This window comes from Necator americanus, chromosome X, assembly GCF_031761385.1.
Source record: "Necator americanus strain Aroian chromosome X, whole genome shotgun sequence".
NCBI lineage: Eukaryota > Metazoa > Nematoda > Chromadorea > Rhabditida > Ancylostomatidae > Necator > Necator americanus.
Window position 1 is genome coordinate 1,182,818 of NC_087376.1, and position 18,693 is coordinate 1,201,510.

Here is an 18,693-nt window from a genome sequence, read left to right on the forward strand (position 1 = left end):
TCCGAAATCAGACAAAATAGAGCAGATTTCACTGATAAGCGATACGTATATAGTTTCGTTTACTAACATTTCGAGAGAACTCAGCACAGAACTAACCCAACACCCAAGCGGTGTTTCGATTATCCAAACGTCAAATTTCACAGAGTGAGGAGGATCGACTAGTATGTGATTCTCCACCTGTTTTCAACTTCGACGTTGACAATCCTTCGAAGGGGTGAGTTTGAATCCAAGCTAACATCACTGTGCCGGAGAAACTTCTACTCCATGCACAGTCGGATTCGCTTGGCCGCTGAATGGATCTACCGAATCACTAGCATCATCTGAAAAATATAATAGAGTTATAATTGAACTAATGTGATGTAAATTAACTTCTATATATGATGCAGAAAGAGTAGATGTGGAACACAACTTTCTTGCAAAGGTAAACCAAAACTAACGGGTCAAAAATGAGTAACGAAGCCATCATCAATAGCTTGTCGCTCAACTTTCAAAAACCAAAAACCGATAATTTGCAGGACTTACCAGGCATAGTAGGAATAAATCCGAACTGTGTAGGAACTGGCATGGCCGTGATTGGCGCAGCTGGTGTTGGTGAAGCAGCACCATTCGTTGCTGCCTGATTCAAAGGATTGAAATATCGAGAACCTGAAATGATATACAGTAGAAATCTCTGGAAAAAGTGATGAGTTCTAACAGCAGACATCGCCAAGATTACCTCCGCTTGTACGAGCAGCACGGAGTCCACCCGAACTGGAGTTGTTAGTGGCCAGGCTATCCATTTTAGGTGGCGGGGCAGCTGCCGTCTCTTCCTCAACGCCAGCGCCCACGTATCGGCCTTTTACGGGATCCCAAACAATCTGCGTTACATTAAATTTGAGAACTGACGCAATTTCTACCACCATATACATGGAGGATTTCAACTCACCGTAGGTTTACTATCATCAGGCAATATCATTTCGTTTCCACTAGGAATAGCCTTCAATAATTTCTCCTTCATATTTCCGAAAAATCCCTTAGACCCTTGATTGGAGCTGCTCTTCTAGAAAAACCGAATTATTCGGGAACAAAATAAACGATTTGTAATAAATTCTTTGTATTGGTGAATTAGAACTTTAAGATTCGAATCCGGTAATCCGTTCGGTTGCGAAGATGGTGTAGCTCGCGGCTGAGATTGAGCTTGAGTTTGAGGTTGAGGCTGAGAAAGATGTGTAACCTTTTGTGACATTTGTGGAGGCTTAAAAAAAAGATATGTTAAGAAAAGCCAGTGATTTTTGAATATAATGCAAAAAAAGAAGGTACAAGGGAAATAAATTCTACTGACTATTAATGTATGTTCCATTGCACCATTCAATTCAAACAGACACTGTTAGAATCAGTAAAATTCAGCTACTGTTCCGAAATTGAACTTATAAACATAGTGAAGGTGCTATTCACAGTAATGCAGCTTTTAAAAATACAAATAACAATTTGAACTACTCGATTTGAGAAGAAAAAAGAAAATCTGAAACCATACCACAGTCATTTGAGGAGTATGAGAAAGATCCGGCATTGGTGGTGGGACCGGCGATACACTTTCAGCATGTTGATTCTAAAACAGAACCGATTGGCATCATTTTTTTTTACAAATAATTCAACAATAATGAAAAGGTCAAAACAAATATTCACCATAGTGCGAACGGGTGTACTCTCCGCTGTTGAACGTACGCTGGTGTCATCCGAATTGGTGAATGCTTCATCCATGCTCCCTTGTCGTCTTGCTGCTACATGTGATGACATTGTGAGAGGTGAATACGCATCAGCGGAATATGGATCAATTGTCTATAAGAGGTATAACTCTGTTAAACGCATCAATATATGATTATGCTTTCTATTAACTATCAACAAATTCAAATTATTTACATATACTTGCTGGCTGGCATTGCTCTGAGTACGCGAACGTGAAACAGGTCCATCGTTGTCTTCCATCGCAGAGTTCGCGACAGATGGAGGCGCTACTGGACTCATCTGAAGAGGATCTTGCCGTTGAGCATGCCAGTCGCGAGCTTCGGCGGCAAGCGATTCAGTTCTCGACCTGAATCAGGGTAAGCGTTAGGTGAGAAGACAAAACCTTCATTTGCTGGTGACCTCAAACACTTGATTCTATGGCTACTACCGCAGAATATGCGCATATATAGCTTCAATAATAACACCAAATTCTACTTCATTCTACAGTTTCAAAAAAAGATAACTCCATATGCCACTGACCTTCGTGTTGACGAAAGCTCCGGCTCAGGAGCCGTGATAGCTTCCTCTGTACGTACATCAGGTTGGGTGCTGGTTTGCGTGTTTTCATACTGAAACGTTAGGATTCGGAAAGGAAATAAACTGTGGGAAAAAACGCGTACAGGAGAGTGTGGAACAGGTGGGGCTGATTGCTGAGTTGTTGAAGTATCTGTGTGTGGCACTTCGCTAGATTGACACTGTTCCTTCTGTTGGATCATGGCACGCAAGCTAGGAATCCACGACGTTTCCCAATCACCAGCGGATGCAGCGAACCGTAATCTAAAGTAAGACCGCAGAACTGATCAGAATCGAGACAAAACTAGTCACCTAAGAATTCTGACTCCTTACCTATCAGCTAAGTCACAAAGTTCTACAAGTTCTCGCGTAGACAGTAGATGACAGTAGTTCCAGATGGAACGAGCTATTTCCATGCAGTATCTACAGAAATGCAGACAAGGTATACAATGAATCGACAAATGATTTACAAATATTGTCTATAAAGTAGCAGTATCAATGGAAAATGTGGAATTTCGCAGGAATAGACCTGAATGCATCCGTGGCAAAGCCTCCAAATTCCGCTATGAGGTGCGCGTACTGTATGCGTCTTCTTTGATACTCAACAGATTCGCCAAGTGGAGAATATGCATTGGCATCAGAGAGTCGTATGGCGTAATCGAAAATTTCAGTGGCATGGAGATCCGTGAGGGAGAAGCTGAGATTGAAAATCTAACGTTATTTGACAAATGAAATAACGGGTATGCACGTACCCATAACGACACTGCATCGTTTCGTACTCATCATCCGGAAGTCCACTATGGATCAACGTAATATGCTGACGTGACACTCCATCATCGGGGCTGAAACGATTATCAGGGAATTCCAAATTAGAGGAATGATTAATTTCTGGACTTACTTTGCTTCAAGTGTCTTGAATGGGTTAACCCCGGCCAATACAGCAACAGCCAAGAAGCAAAAATCTGCTGCGTTATTATAATCCCTCTTCGCAAGAACCTTCCCGAGGTCGTAAACCTGTAACGAATAATAGCGGTGTATTGAAAGGCATTTCACAACAAAATGTACAGGATAAGGAACATACAGACTCCATAGCTTCTTGAGTGGAAAGATTTGCAAGGACAATCGCGGCATGTGTCCGCCAACATCCCGAGTCATCGCTGGTGGGATTCATCTGCAGTAGAAAAACACTTACTGATCTCCTTCTGAAGAAAATCCAAGTATCCAAAAACTTACAAGAATCGGGACATGTTTCTTGGTAGCTACTGAGACGAGTGTCACTACAGGATTATATTGCGGTCTGGTGGCAAGGAATCGCTCCTCGATTTCGATAAGTTTTGCTACGTCATTCGATAATAAGCGCCTAGCCAGAATCATAGCATCGGCATACAGCCCATCACGGATCGCACTCTCGATCGCTTCCTGAATAAAGTATTCGCTTAGGAAATGAACCTCAATTTGCTTCAAGTGCTACTTACACAAACGTGTCCTCCAAGAAGTAACTCGGTGAATCGATCATAAGCCTTATTATCTGAATGCCCATGGTTTCGCATGGTAGAGATGGCTGTGGACGCGCTCTCCGTTGGTGTGCTGTTCTTTTCTCGATGAGAATGATGGTGGTGCGTAGAAGAGGCTTCTCTGTATGGAGCAGATCCAATCTCCACCAGAAGACGAGCAACATCTGGCCCTGTCACCCGCTGAAAAGAAAATGAATTATACAGTAACCTGCACCAAAAAAACTTTGAGGTAGAAGCACGTACACCCTGCTGTTGCACGATAATGCCCAGCAACTGCCAAATCAACAAACAATCGATGACGTCATTATCACGTGGATTCTCAGAGGCGACCTCACAACTTTTAATACGTTTAATTTGGCGTTCAATGTACAGGCGAACAGAATGAGTTGGAGTTTGGCCAATGAGGAGCGGACCTAGAAATGGAATGAGGATATCAGTCCAGCAGAAAAAAAAAAACATTCACAAAACCTTTGAATGTTTGGGCGCAATCAATCAGACGCATCGTGTGAGAATCAGTAAGCGCTGTCTTGATGTCATCGATCTGTACAACCGACACGGACAAATCCGGATGGACCTTCACCATTTTCCCGCCAGCACCGAACGTGATAAATGCATGTGGCACGCGATATTTTAGAGGAGCTTAAAGTGAACCATGAAAAAAAAATAAGAACAACCAATGAATCTGAAGCAATTACCTCGCTGGCTAGACTCTATGCTCAGAATGTCTGAAGTTCGGTCATCGTGATTTTCATCCATGCTGGCCCTTTCACTCATGCTGAAAACAGAAAAGTGATAGGATATGATCGAATAACCTATTTAAGTACCCAAACAGAGGAACCCAAGCATGTGAACTTATCAAGAAGATACAATATTCAGAGGACACATTAAAACTGGCAAGATAGCGAAAGGAAGGACGGATCCATACCTTGCGTCGATAACTAAAACTGTGTCGATAGATTTTTCCTTCAAGTAGCATTTCTCAAAAAGCGCACATTTGCGCTTATTATCAACAATCAGATACGTGGTTCTTCGAAAAAGAACTCGTCTCGACAGAATGGTACAAATCCTTTCCATCCTATCAGAAACACCGCTATTCATAGACTTTGAATGAACTTACAAAGATGGAGCAGAAATAGTTCTCAAAATCAGACGCCGTGGTCTCTCCCCGAGGGGGACAAAGTCGGGATTTTTTCTTAACAATTATGAATAAATATAATTTGGCTAAAGTATAATAAATATGACTAGATTCGACAACGTTATATTGCTGACTTTTAATCGGTTAGTGTGTCTTGTAGCCATATGCGATGGGTTCACCTCAACAAAAATCTGTTCCTGTTCAAGGAGTCGTTTTCGAATCACCATAGAGTTTATTATAGGCGAGAAAAGATGACTACCCTAACAATCATGAGATTGAAAGGATAGAGACGTGAACAGCCACCTCTATTTCAAGCCAGATAGAAGGAACCATTCTAGCTTTTGTCGCTTCGTTACTGAGTCAGCACAATCAGAAACTGTAGGTAAATTCAACAGACAACAATTGCAACATTATCACTTACCCATCCACACTTTCCCGTTCATCGCTGAACAACTGGCGTTGACTAGCTTCGTATGCTTTCTGTGATTCGGCCAGCTTCTTCGTGAGATATTCTTCTTGCATAGACTTGCATATCTGCACACATCAAATTGTTGAACTCTAAAAAATAACGGGGAAAAATAGATAACCTAATACGCTACCTTCCATAGTGCCATATTGTCGGGGTCACCATCGCAAGTGTATTTGAAGTACTCGCGATTAAACTTGCGATGGAAATCGCCCAAATCGTTGTATTGTTTTTTGTAAACAGCCACATAAAATAAATAGGCAGCCTTCTCAATCGGTGGCAGTCGGTGATACTCGGGTGGTGGAGGTTCGTTGACGAGAATTGAGCGAACACGGGCCTGAAAGAAAAGAGTTTGGTCCAGCAAACACTATCCATTCACTAACTGTTTCCACTCTACGCATTTATATGGGTTCTACTTCATAAAACAAGAGAATCTGAGAAAGTGATCAGATTCTGGAACTCCACCTTCCGTATGTACCCATCCCTACCTACCTTAACATCCTTAACAATATCTAGTTTGATAAGCAAAATGAATAAAAAGAAGAGCAGTTGTGAAGAAGTAAGAAGAATTAGAAGTCGTAAGTACGGAGGATAATAATACAATAAACAAACCTGATCGAGATGGATAGCACCAAAATAGTACATCTCCTCGCCGATGGTGAAGGGATCCAAGGCTTCACCAGGAGCATATCGTCCCTGGAACAGATAATAGTATAGAGCATTAAACATAATCACAAAGGAAATATCTACTTTTCGGGTATATTTCCTCATCTCCTCTTCGCTGTCTCCTCTCTCCGGATCATCAGAATCAGTTCCCTCAGACACACTGCTATGAGCATCATCATAAGCGTCATAGTAACCATATCGTCCACCAGATCGTTGGAATCTAGAGAGATGAAGAGAACGTTTAAAAAAAGACGAAGTGAGCAAAAAAAAAAGAATAGCGTTCACAATTGCAATGTAAGGAATTGCGTGTGCAAAAAAAAGAAAAAAAAAAACAGACATATTTTACGGGAAAATGCAGTAATGAACAATTCGACTTAGCAACAACTAATAAACTGTGCGAGCGATAAAACAAATGGTACTCAAAACTGATCGAACAAATTAGTTAGTTTAAGTTTTCATTCTTTTTTCTTAAATTATTTTTCATTTCGACATTACCTTTCCATAGCTCTCGCATCATACGATGATAACGGCCGACGGCGTTCTTTGTACATATGCGACTGTTGAACATAGTATTCCTGAGGATGATTAGCACCCATAGAACCATGTGCTGACCGACGGCCAGAAGGATAATGTCTGCAAATTTCACGTTTTAACTTCAAAAAGTGAATGTAAAGAAAAAAAAATACTGTTATATGTAATACCCAGGATATGGTTTCGATGCTGTGTAAGCTCTAGGTTCATGCTGTTCGACACCCTCAGAATACTCAGGTTTTGCTCGACTGCTGGGACGGCTAAGACGGCTCAGCCGCGACCTTCACAAAATAAAATAGCAATCAAGGTGAAGAAAACGGCCAACAAACGAAAGGAAAACTAGCTACAACTCTAATAAGAAACATTCTGTACACGCACCGTCTCGCTGCATCCACGAAATCATCACCGTAAACAGCAGGACGATTTGAGTCAAACGACAAATTCAAAAGGGGATCCGGATGTGAAAACAAGGAGTCATTACCTAAAATATACAACGATTATCACACATTCAAATTGAACGTGAATAAAAAACACGACGATCACTAAAGAAAGAAAACTTTCGCAGACCTTCTTCAGTTTTACTGTTGTACAACATGGAAGTAGCACCAGAACGACCTTGAGTTCCGTGATTTTTTGCTACTGCCAAAACGGAACGACGACCATAGCTGTAAAATAATAAAGAAATTCGAAATAAACGAAAAGAAAAAAGAAAAGAAATAATACGCTGGCGAGTGCGGCCTTGAGAGGTAGTCTGTTGGGATATCACTGGGGATAAATTCGTCGCTGCTGGTGCTACTGCTCGGTACAACTTCTCTTGCTAGTCTCAAATGTCGTCTTCGATAGTTTTTGCGCTTGTTCTGGATGTACATCCCTGACGAATAGAGTGGACGATGCATGGATGCAGCTAACGGGCGCGACTGGGAGGCTTTGCAGCCGGACTGCGCTACTCGCGAGCGGAACGGCCGCGCCGAGCTCGCGCGCGACTCCCCTAAGCCATGTATTGATCGAACGCACCAAGAAAGTTAAACATTCTAATTTCTTGTTGCATAGTGAAATAATACTGAAAATATATTAGAGGAACAAGAATTCTGAATTTTATGATGTCAATCATTTAATTTCAACGTGAGTGCTAAATTCTCTTGAATAAATCAATGTCTAGACAAGCACGAAATAAGCACATTATAAAATCGCAAATTAATTTTGTGCTTGCAATTGTATTTAAGTGCTATATTAATGGGACCACTATCTCTATTAAGGCGAGTGTAATGCAACCGGACTGTCGATGGTTCTGAAATCATCCTTGCGCAACCAAGCTTTTCATTCATTCTATCGGGGCCGATTAATTGGTAGCAGACGGGAACGCGAAGGGACAAGGAAATCGTTAAGTTTTTGTAACGATCGCATGTGATTTCATTAACATTAAATCCTCTGAAAGATTCTGAATTAAAGTAGGACGTGTTTGCGAATCCTAAAGGGGTTGATCAATACCAATTTCTTTATCCTATAACGTTTATCGACGTTTGCAACGCAGAAGCAGGTAGGAAAATCAGAGATTGGGACGAATAGAAATATAAGCATCCTCTCAAGCTCTGTTGCATATGAAATGTCAGCACGAATCCTTTAAATATTTGCTGCAGACCTATTCGCAGCGTTCGCCATGAGTGGATTTCCTGTTCGCGATGACGATCGGAATTCGCTTCGGGATGGCTCGACTCGATATTGATCCAAACGACCCATAATACCAGAGAAGCTAGAAAAAAGAACCTATACATAGTATTAAGCGCAAGATCTAGCAAATGTTGCCACGTACTGCTCCTTAAATTTCTTGTAGCGGCTCTGAACACTTCGTCGTTCCGGACCATTCCTGGTGGAAAGAGAGCCGGTAGTGCTGTCGCTCTGGTCGGCTGCTGCAGCTGATGCAGAATGGGGGTTCGCTTGATTTTGATGATCCTCGCATTCTCTACTAGAAGTTTCGCGGTCTTCAATCCTTCAAAAAAAAAAACATGGCTTTAATCGATCAGGCCGAAATGTACACGAGGAAATTCTGTGGCAAATATCAAATAACTGCACTATGTTTAGAAAGATATTGAAAACATCGTATGACTGTAAAATTCTAAACACGTGTACCTGGGGTATATGGTCTTCGCATCTTTGTTCGTTTCTTCGGGACCCATTGGAGTACTTGTCGCTTGAACAGTCACCGGACTTAGAACACTTTCTGCAGTCCTGGGCTCAGGCGTGGCAGCGAGTGGTTCCTGCGTCCTTTCGGAGCTTTGAGTGTTAGACTCTGAGGGAACGCCAACAGCAACAGACACATCAGGATCGTCTTCTTGTGTTTGTTCATCATCGTTCATTTGAAGTTGAGTCGAAGAGTCAACGGGTTCAGAGTAAGATGTACTTGTCTAAAGTAAATCATAGTTTGGAGACTACAACAGGCTGGTGTTCCCGTAAAAATCACGGTAGTGATGTGAACTTAGCAATGTGGAATGGAGGGAACCAAAACACTCACCGTCACTCCGTCAACTTGTGATGGCATTTGAACAGCTGGTGCAAGGGCTACAGGAGGTGGCACAGTTTGCATTGATTCTGGCTGTAAGAAAGCAGGATACAGGACGAGAAAATCACCAAAATTCTCGATACATTTTGAAAGCTTTAGATCTACCTCTGGTCGTAACGGAGCAACCTGAGCAACAGCCGGCACATGATCTTGAGATCGACTGGCATCTTCTAGAAGAAGAGAACTTGAAAGTTGACTTTGTGACACATAAAGATGATAGATTGTGACAAAATCCATTAAACTGGATAGAGACTATCAGTTTGATTATCAAGAAGCAATTTGTTATCTTAAATGAGGGGAGCATCTACGGAAAATAATGTTTCCCATTTGTTTTCTTCTCCACACAATACCTCTCCTGCATAAAAATTAATAAGCAGCGAGCGATCGTACTCCTTGGTAGAAATAACAAGCCATAGTGTGAAACTGTTTCGACGATGTGACTGATATGTAGCTACGCGACAAATTCACAGACTTGAAAGTGAACTGCTCAGCGAGGAACAGTCAATTAATGTCCACACCAATTATTCCGGAAGATACTGGGAAAGCGCAACTTCCAATATCTTTGAGCAGCTTGTTCTCTTCATGTATACTGCATGTGAACAACTTAGACCAATCCGTTAACCATCCTTACTTACTTTTCCCCGTGCGACCGCGACGCATTGCAGCAACTCACTTTCCCTATCTGTCATGCACCCTCTCAGCTCTCTGCGCCGCCTACGCACGTATGTGTTTATTGTGCTCTAATGGCAACGAACAGAAGTGGCTCTGGTCCACCAACCAAATATGGGAAGAATGATTTGCTTGAGCGAATTTAAATCAATCTTAAAAAGGATCAAGTCACTAATTACCGTATCTTGGCACTCCAACAACCGGTGGGGATGCAGTTGAAACAGGAGCTACCCTCACCACATCCGAGCCAGGTTCACTACGATGAGGTGTAGTGTCATTATCTGTTGCTAGTGCCACCGAACCCTCTCTAGTCGCGCCTGAATCAATCAATAACCTATATCAAACACAACAACTAATACAGTGATGAACAAACGCCTATATCCGCACATGGTGTATCTGGAAAACTTGATGGATATCCAGGTGGTTCCGATTGAGTTTGGCTCGCAGCGTCGCTCGGCGTAATCTGAAGAACTCATAAGAACTCTAAAATTAGGAAAAAATTAATAATCTGGACTTCTAATTTTGTTCGTGGTGGTGGCAACAAATCAATGACGTATTTTCAAAAACAATTTGTATCATTTTGCTTGAGATTACTTGTAACTGAATTGATTACTTTGTCACGATCGGTGCATGTTTTCTAACAATGGCTGTGAATCTCAAAAATATAGTCCCAGGAAATTAATGCAAAAATCTAAAGTACAGATCTCTGAGATATGTGCTAATACGAACAATGTCATCAATAAACCTGTCATTTGATTTTAGGATGCGTTTTTCTCCTAATTTGACATTTATTCCATAATAAAACAAAATAACGCAGAATTCAAAAGATCTTCCTGTGAAAGAGAGAGAACCCTTAGAAAAAATAAATGTACAGAGTCCTAAATAAGTTGCCCACGCCAAAAAGCAAAAATTAGTAACACCAGCACAACACTGCAGCTAAATACTTAAATATAAAAAAACTAAAAGACATGCACAAGGAAGTGCGGTGTGAAAGGTAAAGAGAAGTGAGGATGAGATACCTCTCTGACGCCGCCTCTATCCGGATGTTCCGTCCTCTCCCAATCATCTTCCCAGTTGTCCTCCGTTCGTGCTGCACTCTGCTGGGCACCGCCTGATGAAGAGCTGACTCCTCGCTGATGTGTCGGATGATCGGTGGATGAAATTCCAGATCCGAAGGTATCCACAGAGTATGTCGATTCAGGAGTCACTTGGGCGGAATCACCGACACGTGCAATATCAGTAACAACTCCTGTTGCCGGTGGAGACTGTACGGATAACAGAGGTTGAACTGCAAGATAGGTGAGCGAGGATCGACGTGACGAAGTCTCGCCGGGACTTCGTCTTGGACAAGTTTCCTGTGGAATTGTAGAAGTTGCAATCGTGCCAGTGAATCCCTGGTGGTGTTGTTGAGGACTGGACCGTGAATTGAACGGAGGCACCGTTGGAAATGAATGTGGTTGAGGAATTGTGGAGTTCGGTAGGGCTACAGCAGGAGAAATCACGGCAAGAGGAACAGATTGCTGTTCGGAACACGATTGGGCATTCGAGGACGGCGGTGTCAGCGATGTTGGTGGCGTGAACGATGTTGGCGGCTGCGGCGGCAGTACTACACTCTGAGGCTAAAACAATGGGAAATAATGGTTTGAGGTAATACTGGCTATGGAGGAGTTCAGTTCACTAATTTTGCCTACATGTTACAGACCCTGATTAGCTATGAATTTCGAACAAATCGTAGTTGTGAATGCAGTAGTGAAGGTAATGTATGGGATGATAAAATATCATAGCGGGAGTACTACAGAGATTAAAAGATTACGAATTCAACTTTTGATAAATATCGATATGATGATGCAATGTATAACTCTCTCGTGAGTTGTAAACGAGGTTGCTAAACGACTTCATTGGCAAGATACCTGCTCCACTACTTGAAATCCACCGTGCCGTTCGAAGCGCCGGTGAACGCGATGAGACCAGCGCCGGTTCCTCTCGGACCGCAAAATAAACGACGGTCCCAATGCGATCGCAACCGCAGGTTTCCGTCCTCCTGCTTACGAAAAGGCACCAGGCTTTAGGGCGTTTTGACGTGACTACAGCCGACAAATTCACTTGACAACCTCGCATATTGCTCACCCAAGACCAATACATTTAAAAAATTAACAATTTAACAAAATTAATTATTTAGTAGTACAGCGCGCTGAACATTACGGAGGTAACAAAGGAGTGGGTTTACTGTAAAAAAAAATAAAATAAAATAAAACCCCTCCTCACCTATAATTTTTTATATTAGATCGAAAATTCAAAACACACTAATCATTGAGCTATCGTCACGGTAGTTCAAATGTTTTGTCATTGAATTTGGCTAAAGTTTAAATGACAAATACCACGATCCGGACGTGGTGTGGGAATCCGCGTGGAAAGCTAGAGATTTATGATTGTGGATTGTGGAAACCGAGATGGTTCCACTCTTCTCTACCCGTTCCGTCGTAAAAAGCGGCGTGGAGACCGCTTTATTTCCTACGAGGTACGTTAGAACGCTCCTTCATGTACACTTTCCGGTACACTCAATAGCCTATTCATTTGTTTCAATTGAATGCTGGTGAGAAGACATTATTGATATTCGACCGCCCGCAAATGAATGCGACGCATGCGCAAGGGTGGCGCGTTGCAGATGAAATCGTCGGAAAAAAACGACCTCTTCCACGTCGTTTTTTTAAATGACGATCAGGGAGAGATGAGCAGAACCACCGGGGATCCCACAATCCACAATCCCTAGCTCTAGCTTTACCGCCGCGGATTCCCTCACCTCGTCAGATTCGGGGTATGCTGCTTTTAACCGAAATCGTGGAATTCGTGTCCATAGTTGGTGTCGTTATAGCAAGATCAGTATGTATAGGTCAAGGTGATATGATGTAAAAATGATGATGTCATTCAATTAAAGCCAATTCCTAGCAATATTCAAAGTATTTTTGTCAAATTTCAAGATAAGATAAGATAAGAGCTTAATGATTCAGTAGAACACATAAGTAGTAATTTGTAAAGCGTTAAGAATTACGAGAAATTTTCGCTACAATTTCTCAGTCTCCTAATCGCTTCAGTTCATTTCATGTAATTGTATAACTAGTACGGCACAGTGCTACACTGTTAAAAGGGTAGGAGCAACTTATCAATAGTCTAGGTAACGTAGTTAAGAATTGAGCGGTAATAAAAGCACCGTAAAACCTCACGAAGTAAAAAAAAGTCAAAGTAGTACTCACAAAAGCTGTATTACCTCAAGTAGTAAGCACAGCTACAAGCAACCTACTTAGTACCGAACAAAGGATACGATTTGATCAAACACGTTACCATCATGCATATAATGACCAGGATAGGTTATGCGGAGTGCTATAGTAGCTGCCATGCATACTTCTACAAAGGATCTGCTGATAAATAGATGCAAATCTCAAGTGAAAACAGCATAATAAGCACTGAAAATGCATTAAAAGAGACCCAGTCAATGTTGAAAAAAAAAGCTAAACGCGCTGAAATTGATATGAAACGGAAACCTCTATTCGAAGAGTGTAATGTTACAGAAAAAAAATCGGGTTCCCACCTCAACCGATCTATTTTGATGACTTGACGACTGCGTATTTTGCCTTGCCGGAACTAGAGTATGTTGAGCTTGCTGTGTTACTGCTGGCGAAGGGTTAGAGACCGCTGTCGGGTTTGATTGTTGTTGTTGATGCAAAATTTGTTGCTGTTGCTGTTGTTGTTGTTGTTGTTGTTGTTGTTGAGATTGGTGTTGTTGAGATAACTGTTGCTGATGTTGCTGCTGATGATGCCGTTGTTGTTGAATATAATGATTCTAAATTACATTCTTTTGTAAAAGTTATAAGGACAACACCCAGGTTTAAATAACAAAAATATTTTTAATAGTATGACATACTTGATCAACAGGCTGATTGATGCTTGTTTGAGAAGCCGCACCATGTGCATAACGATTAGGAGAAGCTTAAAAAGTTTATTTCTCTCCTAGATCACGTTAAAGGAAACAAAATGAAGGAGTTAGATCCCTTCATTGATTGATTATCTAAGAAGAGAAACGCAAAAAAAAGCGGTATGCGAACCTTCATGATGTTGTTGCTGCTGGTACGGATAGACAACATTTTGAGCAGCTTGTTGATAGCCTCCCATTACGGCAGCTCCGTAAGGATCATATCCGGGAGAGCCTGTGGAGCGATTTCCCTCCTGTAGAATGCAATGATAACGAAAAATAGAATGAAAGAGAAAGTATATAGGAAGCATACCACATGCGAACCGATATGTTGACCCCAATGGTAGTGTTGTTGTTGAGGTGGACCACTTCCTAGATTAATATAATCCCAATTCGTGGATGGATTGTTCTGTTGAGCAGCAGCCGTGGTTGACGCGCTCAATCCAGAATGATCTACATTCTAAAACCACACTTATAAAGCCGTCAATAAGAAAAAATAAAAAGAAAATTTTTTAGAAACGAAATCAAATAAATCCTAACCTGTTGGGTGGGTGAATTCGAAAGTACACGCTCCCAGTAGAGCGACATACACTGAAGTCAACCCAACTGAAACAGCAGAGTAAAACAATAAAATGACAAATGACATTAAAGAAAAAAGCGACGCGAATAATGTTGCGGAGTACATTGAAATCAATCCGATCAAAAATTGTTCTAGTGTTTCATAACGACGCAGAACAATCGATCATATTAATATGCATCTATTCAAGTCTCTTTCATTCTTTCATACTACAAAAGTTGATTTAGTTTCGCACGAAATTTCATACTTTGATGGTAGTGGACGTCCAAATACTAGCACTTCTCCCCTCCTCTCCACGTCTTCATAAAAATAACAAGTAATCTGATATTTCTACTGTGCCTAATGACTAGTTTGGATTTTAAGTTATGCATGTCCTTGATGTATGTATAAAACAACATGATTTCAGTATTAGACCGTCTTTTAGTCATTACTTATTAATTCCGTTCACTGATAGCGCTTCTCGTCATTTTTGATAAAATGTGGAGTTACGGCACGACCTCTGCCTCTTCCTTGACAGTAGGATTCAGTATTAGGATGCGGGAGGAAATAGCATATAATCTTTGGACGTAAATCCTGCACACTTAGAAAAAAAACCTCGGATGAGAAAAACTGTACAAAGCACGCCATTACTCTGTTATTCACGATATCGTATTTGCACGTGATTTTAACACTCGACGGCAATGCTAATGACTACGAACGTTGAACCTAGTGTATTCTTACATTATAAATAAATAAATATTCTTGAACTGAGAATGCCGATAATAACTTCATTCAGAGACCACTTCGAAACAGCTTTTTTTTCTTGAAGCCAAATGGGAACAGAAGAGAACTTCTTGCAGAACTTCCAACCATCTCTTGAGGAAATAAAACAGTATTGAGTAGTAAAAAGTATGATCCCAAAAGTGATCCCAAAAACAAAAATCCTATCATATTAAAAAAGCAAATTACTTTATATCAAGCACAAACTTTGTAAGACGACCTTCAAAGTCATCAATATTCTCACATCTGAAAATAGAGATTTCGAAACGTTACCTCCTTCCAAAAACTCTGTGCCACCAATAGAAAATCCGTTAGTTTTTTTTTTTTTTGATAAGGGGATTTAACAGAACTCCCAAATACATACTTTAATCTTTTCATGTTTTCTGTTCGCTTTGAATCCAGACTAAGAAATCTCGGAAATAAATGGTGAAATTTTCGATTTCCTCTTCCTAATCACATTTCAAAAGAAAAAAAAGGAACTAAAAATGTGGAGTATTGCACTGAATGAAGATAGACTATGCAACATCGCACTTTGGAACTCTTCTCACTCATTTTTCCAAAAACCATTGCGTGTTTGGAAATCTCCTCCACTTCAAATCGCAAGAATATTTCGTCAAGGACAATTTTTTTATTCATCTACACTGTCGTCAACAAAGAAGGGGAAAGCAATTCGCATCCAATTAAAGTTTGTTTCAAATTTTACATTTCATAAATTTTCGTCATCATATAATAGCTATAAAGCGCACAAACACAATGGTACACAGGAGAACAAAGCAATGACGTTGTGAGATCCCAGAGATTCGTTAGATTCTCGTAAAGCCTTCAATTAATTATGGATGATGAACAAAATGACGTTTTTGGTGTGAAAGAAGTGTGGTCGGAAAAAAATAAGAATGAATACACCAAGAAAAGAGAAATTAGCACACATAAAATAATCTAAATGACAACGATGTGCTCTTTCCTGACCAAGTTTTTTTCCTCAATATCCAAACGAATCACTTATCAGCTACTATTCTTAATAACCCAACAGAAACGCAGAAAAAAACCTTAAAACGTTATTAAGAAATAAGTTATAAGATGAAGGAACTTATAGAAAAACATAATGTTGGATATAAGGGCAAGAAAAATACCAATAGAATAGAGAAACATATTTTCTCTCAACATTCAAACCATGCATATTCACTTTTTAGAGCTTTTAAGATGACTTCCATTGATAAAGCGTTACATCTTCCAAGCAAATTGATTTAGGCATGAATAAGAAAAACAAATAAATAAATTTACAAACAAATACACATCTATATAACATATTTTGTCCCAGAGGTGAAGTTGTAAGCCGTGGTATCTTCTTATGCTGAGCTTTTTACGTATAATAAGCACTTAAATCTTGCTATTGTTTTCAATAATGAACCTGTTGTAGTTAGTCTTTTTACTTGTCGACACGCACTTCCCTGATATTTTAGGTTTGCACTTTTCTTGCAAAATGGACAAGATCGAGAAACATATTGAAAACTCGTTGTTTATGAAGAGAGAGAAAATGTCGGAGTTTAAAACTTCCATAAATACACCCCTTGGACCTGACATTTCAATAGGAAGGGAAAATGGACGACTTCGGTTAACCAACATACACATATACAAAAAACAAAATATGCATAAAAAGGAAGAAGCTATAAGGATTCTATTGTACATTGCCAGAATAGAGAAGCATCAAGTCAAACAGCACCGATGGGAATCGATTGAGAGAAAGTCCAGGTTGGCAGAAGTGAGACGTGTCGCAACGACAAGCGATAAGACTTCGACCCAATTATAGGAACCTCATGTATTGTTGAAGATCGAGTTTAAAGAAAAGAATAGAATAGAATGTATACGAATCATTTACACACATCAATACGAATGTGTTCGCCCAAGAAGAACAATTCCGATTGAAAACAACTGGTAAAAATTAAGTCCAGCTAAGGAAAGACTGTCTGTTGTATCAGTATCAGTACACTTTATTATATAAAAAAAGTGCTCCAGAATAGTAGCCAGGAAAATGAGCTCCCAATCCTAGCGAATTCCCAAGGTCGATCAAGAACACAGGCATTGCTGGCGTACGCACGCGACGACGTTGGCGAGTGTGCGCTGCACACGTCAGTGTCTCGAATGGAGCGCGCTTTTACGTTCCGATTCCTTGACGATTTTCACGAATATTCCGTGGACAAATCCAGTCGAGTTCAAAGTTCCCGATGTCCTCCATTCAGCTAACATTTAGTACAATGTTATTACATCATTTATGAAGTGTTATACACACTATAAAGTGTTTTCATAAAACTCTCTCAAAGTTTGCGGTTATTGTTCAAATGTTCCTGTTAGAACACTCGATCACCTACCGTATCCTTAAGTACATGTAACCTCATTGAGAACTGGAGGTACAAGGTCGTATACGGGAGTTTTTATACGTTCATGTGAGGTCAGTTCTTGTTGACGTTCTCGGATGTATACGTATCAGAGGTGTTATACATCCGTTAGTCCAGAAAATTATCTAAATTTAAGGAAATTTGGTTGCAGTCTCTTTTCATCAAACTCCTTAATTCATGAGAAGGGCTTTGAATTTGCTGACAACTTTGAACAGAGTGATCGAAAGAATTAAGAGCGATATTTTTATCGCGAACAGCTCCCCCTTCCTAAAATAGTTTCCAAGGACCTTTCCAGCTGCTGGAAGAGAGAATCTTCAGCTCTCCTCTACAATGATGAAAAATCCAACGCATATGTAACTTACAACAAAAAAAAATGGGTAGATACCTGGCGAAATCTCCCTGTAACTCCTCATTTAATCTATTTTGTGAAAATTTGATACTATTATTTATTGTTCAAATGTTAACAAATCATAAAACAATTAATGAGTATATGACTTAAGATCACATCATACCGATGTACTATTTCCTAAACTTGAAACGTGGAATTTTTAGATTGTTCTCAGGACAATGTTTTACAGAATAAATTCCAATACGGCTTCATTCGTCAATATCTGAGTTGGGTAACGTCGTCCATACTCAATTAGGTCTAAAGTGATATAATTAAAAACAGAGTTATTTATAATTTAATCTATAATTTTCATATGTCGATCAATACCCATGAAATCAGTGAACCTTGGCGAGCGGCAATTTCTACGGTACACTGTTTACGCAGGTGGTTTTCAAGTACTGGGAAGTTCGGACTTATTCAAATATTTACGGATGTCTTTGCCGATGAAAGAGAATCGATACCGTAACAAACTAAAAACGCCATTTCTCAGAAAATACCTATCGTCCTCAGAATTGCAGTATTCCTCCGGAAAAGATATATTGTAATCGTATGAGTACTAGAGATATCATACAAAAACGGATCCAAAACTCGTAAACAAAACTTTCCAAGCCATTCTGTACAATATATATTTTATATATTCTATATAGTACATCATATTAATCCTGGAGGTGGAGTTTTTGCTTGTAATATTTATTTACGATTTATTCCCAATAATCATTCGATATTTCCTTACTTCCCTTGAAATCGTAGGATAATCAACTCAACAAGGTTCTGGAATACATTTTATTTCAGAT

General features: G+C 40.1%; 1 protein-coding gene across 5 annotated transcripts; it reads right to left on the reverse strand.

Annotated features, from left to right (window-relative positions):
- Positions 1–237: 237 nt before the first annotated feature.
- RB195_021162 (uncharacterized protein) lies at positions 238–14,370 on the reverse strand (the record flags this gene model as incomplete). 5 transcript variants are annotated; one of them, XM_064207761.1, is made up of 42 exons in its annotated part: positions 238–320; positions 523–645; positions 716–857; positions 926–1,039; positions 1,112–1,234; positions 1,514–1,588; positions 1,666–1,818; positions 1,900–2,071; positions 2,245–2,333; positions 2,385–2,541; positions 2,611–2,700; positions 2,807–2,974; positions 3,030–3,119; positions 3,176–3,291; positions 3,359–3,448; positions 3,511–3,696; positions 3,753–3,971; positions 4,035–4,204; positions 4,260–4,430; positions 4,487–4,566; positions 4,909–4,983; positions 5,348–5,460; positions 5,526–5,729; positions 6,005–6,088; positions 6,143–6,278; positions 6,554–6,691; positions 6,760–6,870; positions 6,968–7,070; positions 7,157–7,254; positions 8,229–8,339; positions 8,400–8,576; positions 8,717–8,991; positions 9,099–9,179; positions 9,252–9,316; positions 9,995–10,132; positions 10,203–10,278; positions 10,835–11,434; positions 13,402–13,653; positions 13,735–13,799; positions 13,916–14,036; positions 14,096–14,242; positions 14,323–14,370. In XM_064207761.1, the coding sequence occupies 42 exons, from the start codon at positions 14,368–14,370 to the stop codon at positions 238–240; spliced, it is 5,829 nt and encodes a 1,942-aa protein (XP_064063642.1). The 5 variants fall into 5 exon arrangements, with proteins under 5 accessions (XP_064063642.1, XP_064063640.1, XP_064063641.1 ...); XM_064207763.1 differs by lacking the exon at positions 4,909–4,983 and having other exon boundaries at positions 1,112–1,195; XM_064207762.1 differs by lacking the exon at positions 4,909–4,983.
- Positions 14,371–18,693: the final 4,323 nt, after the last annotated feature.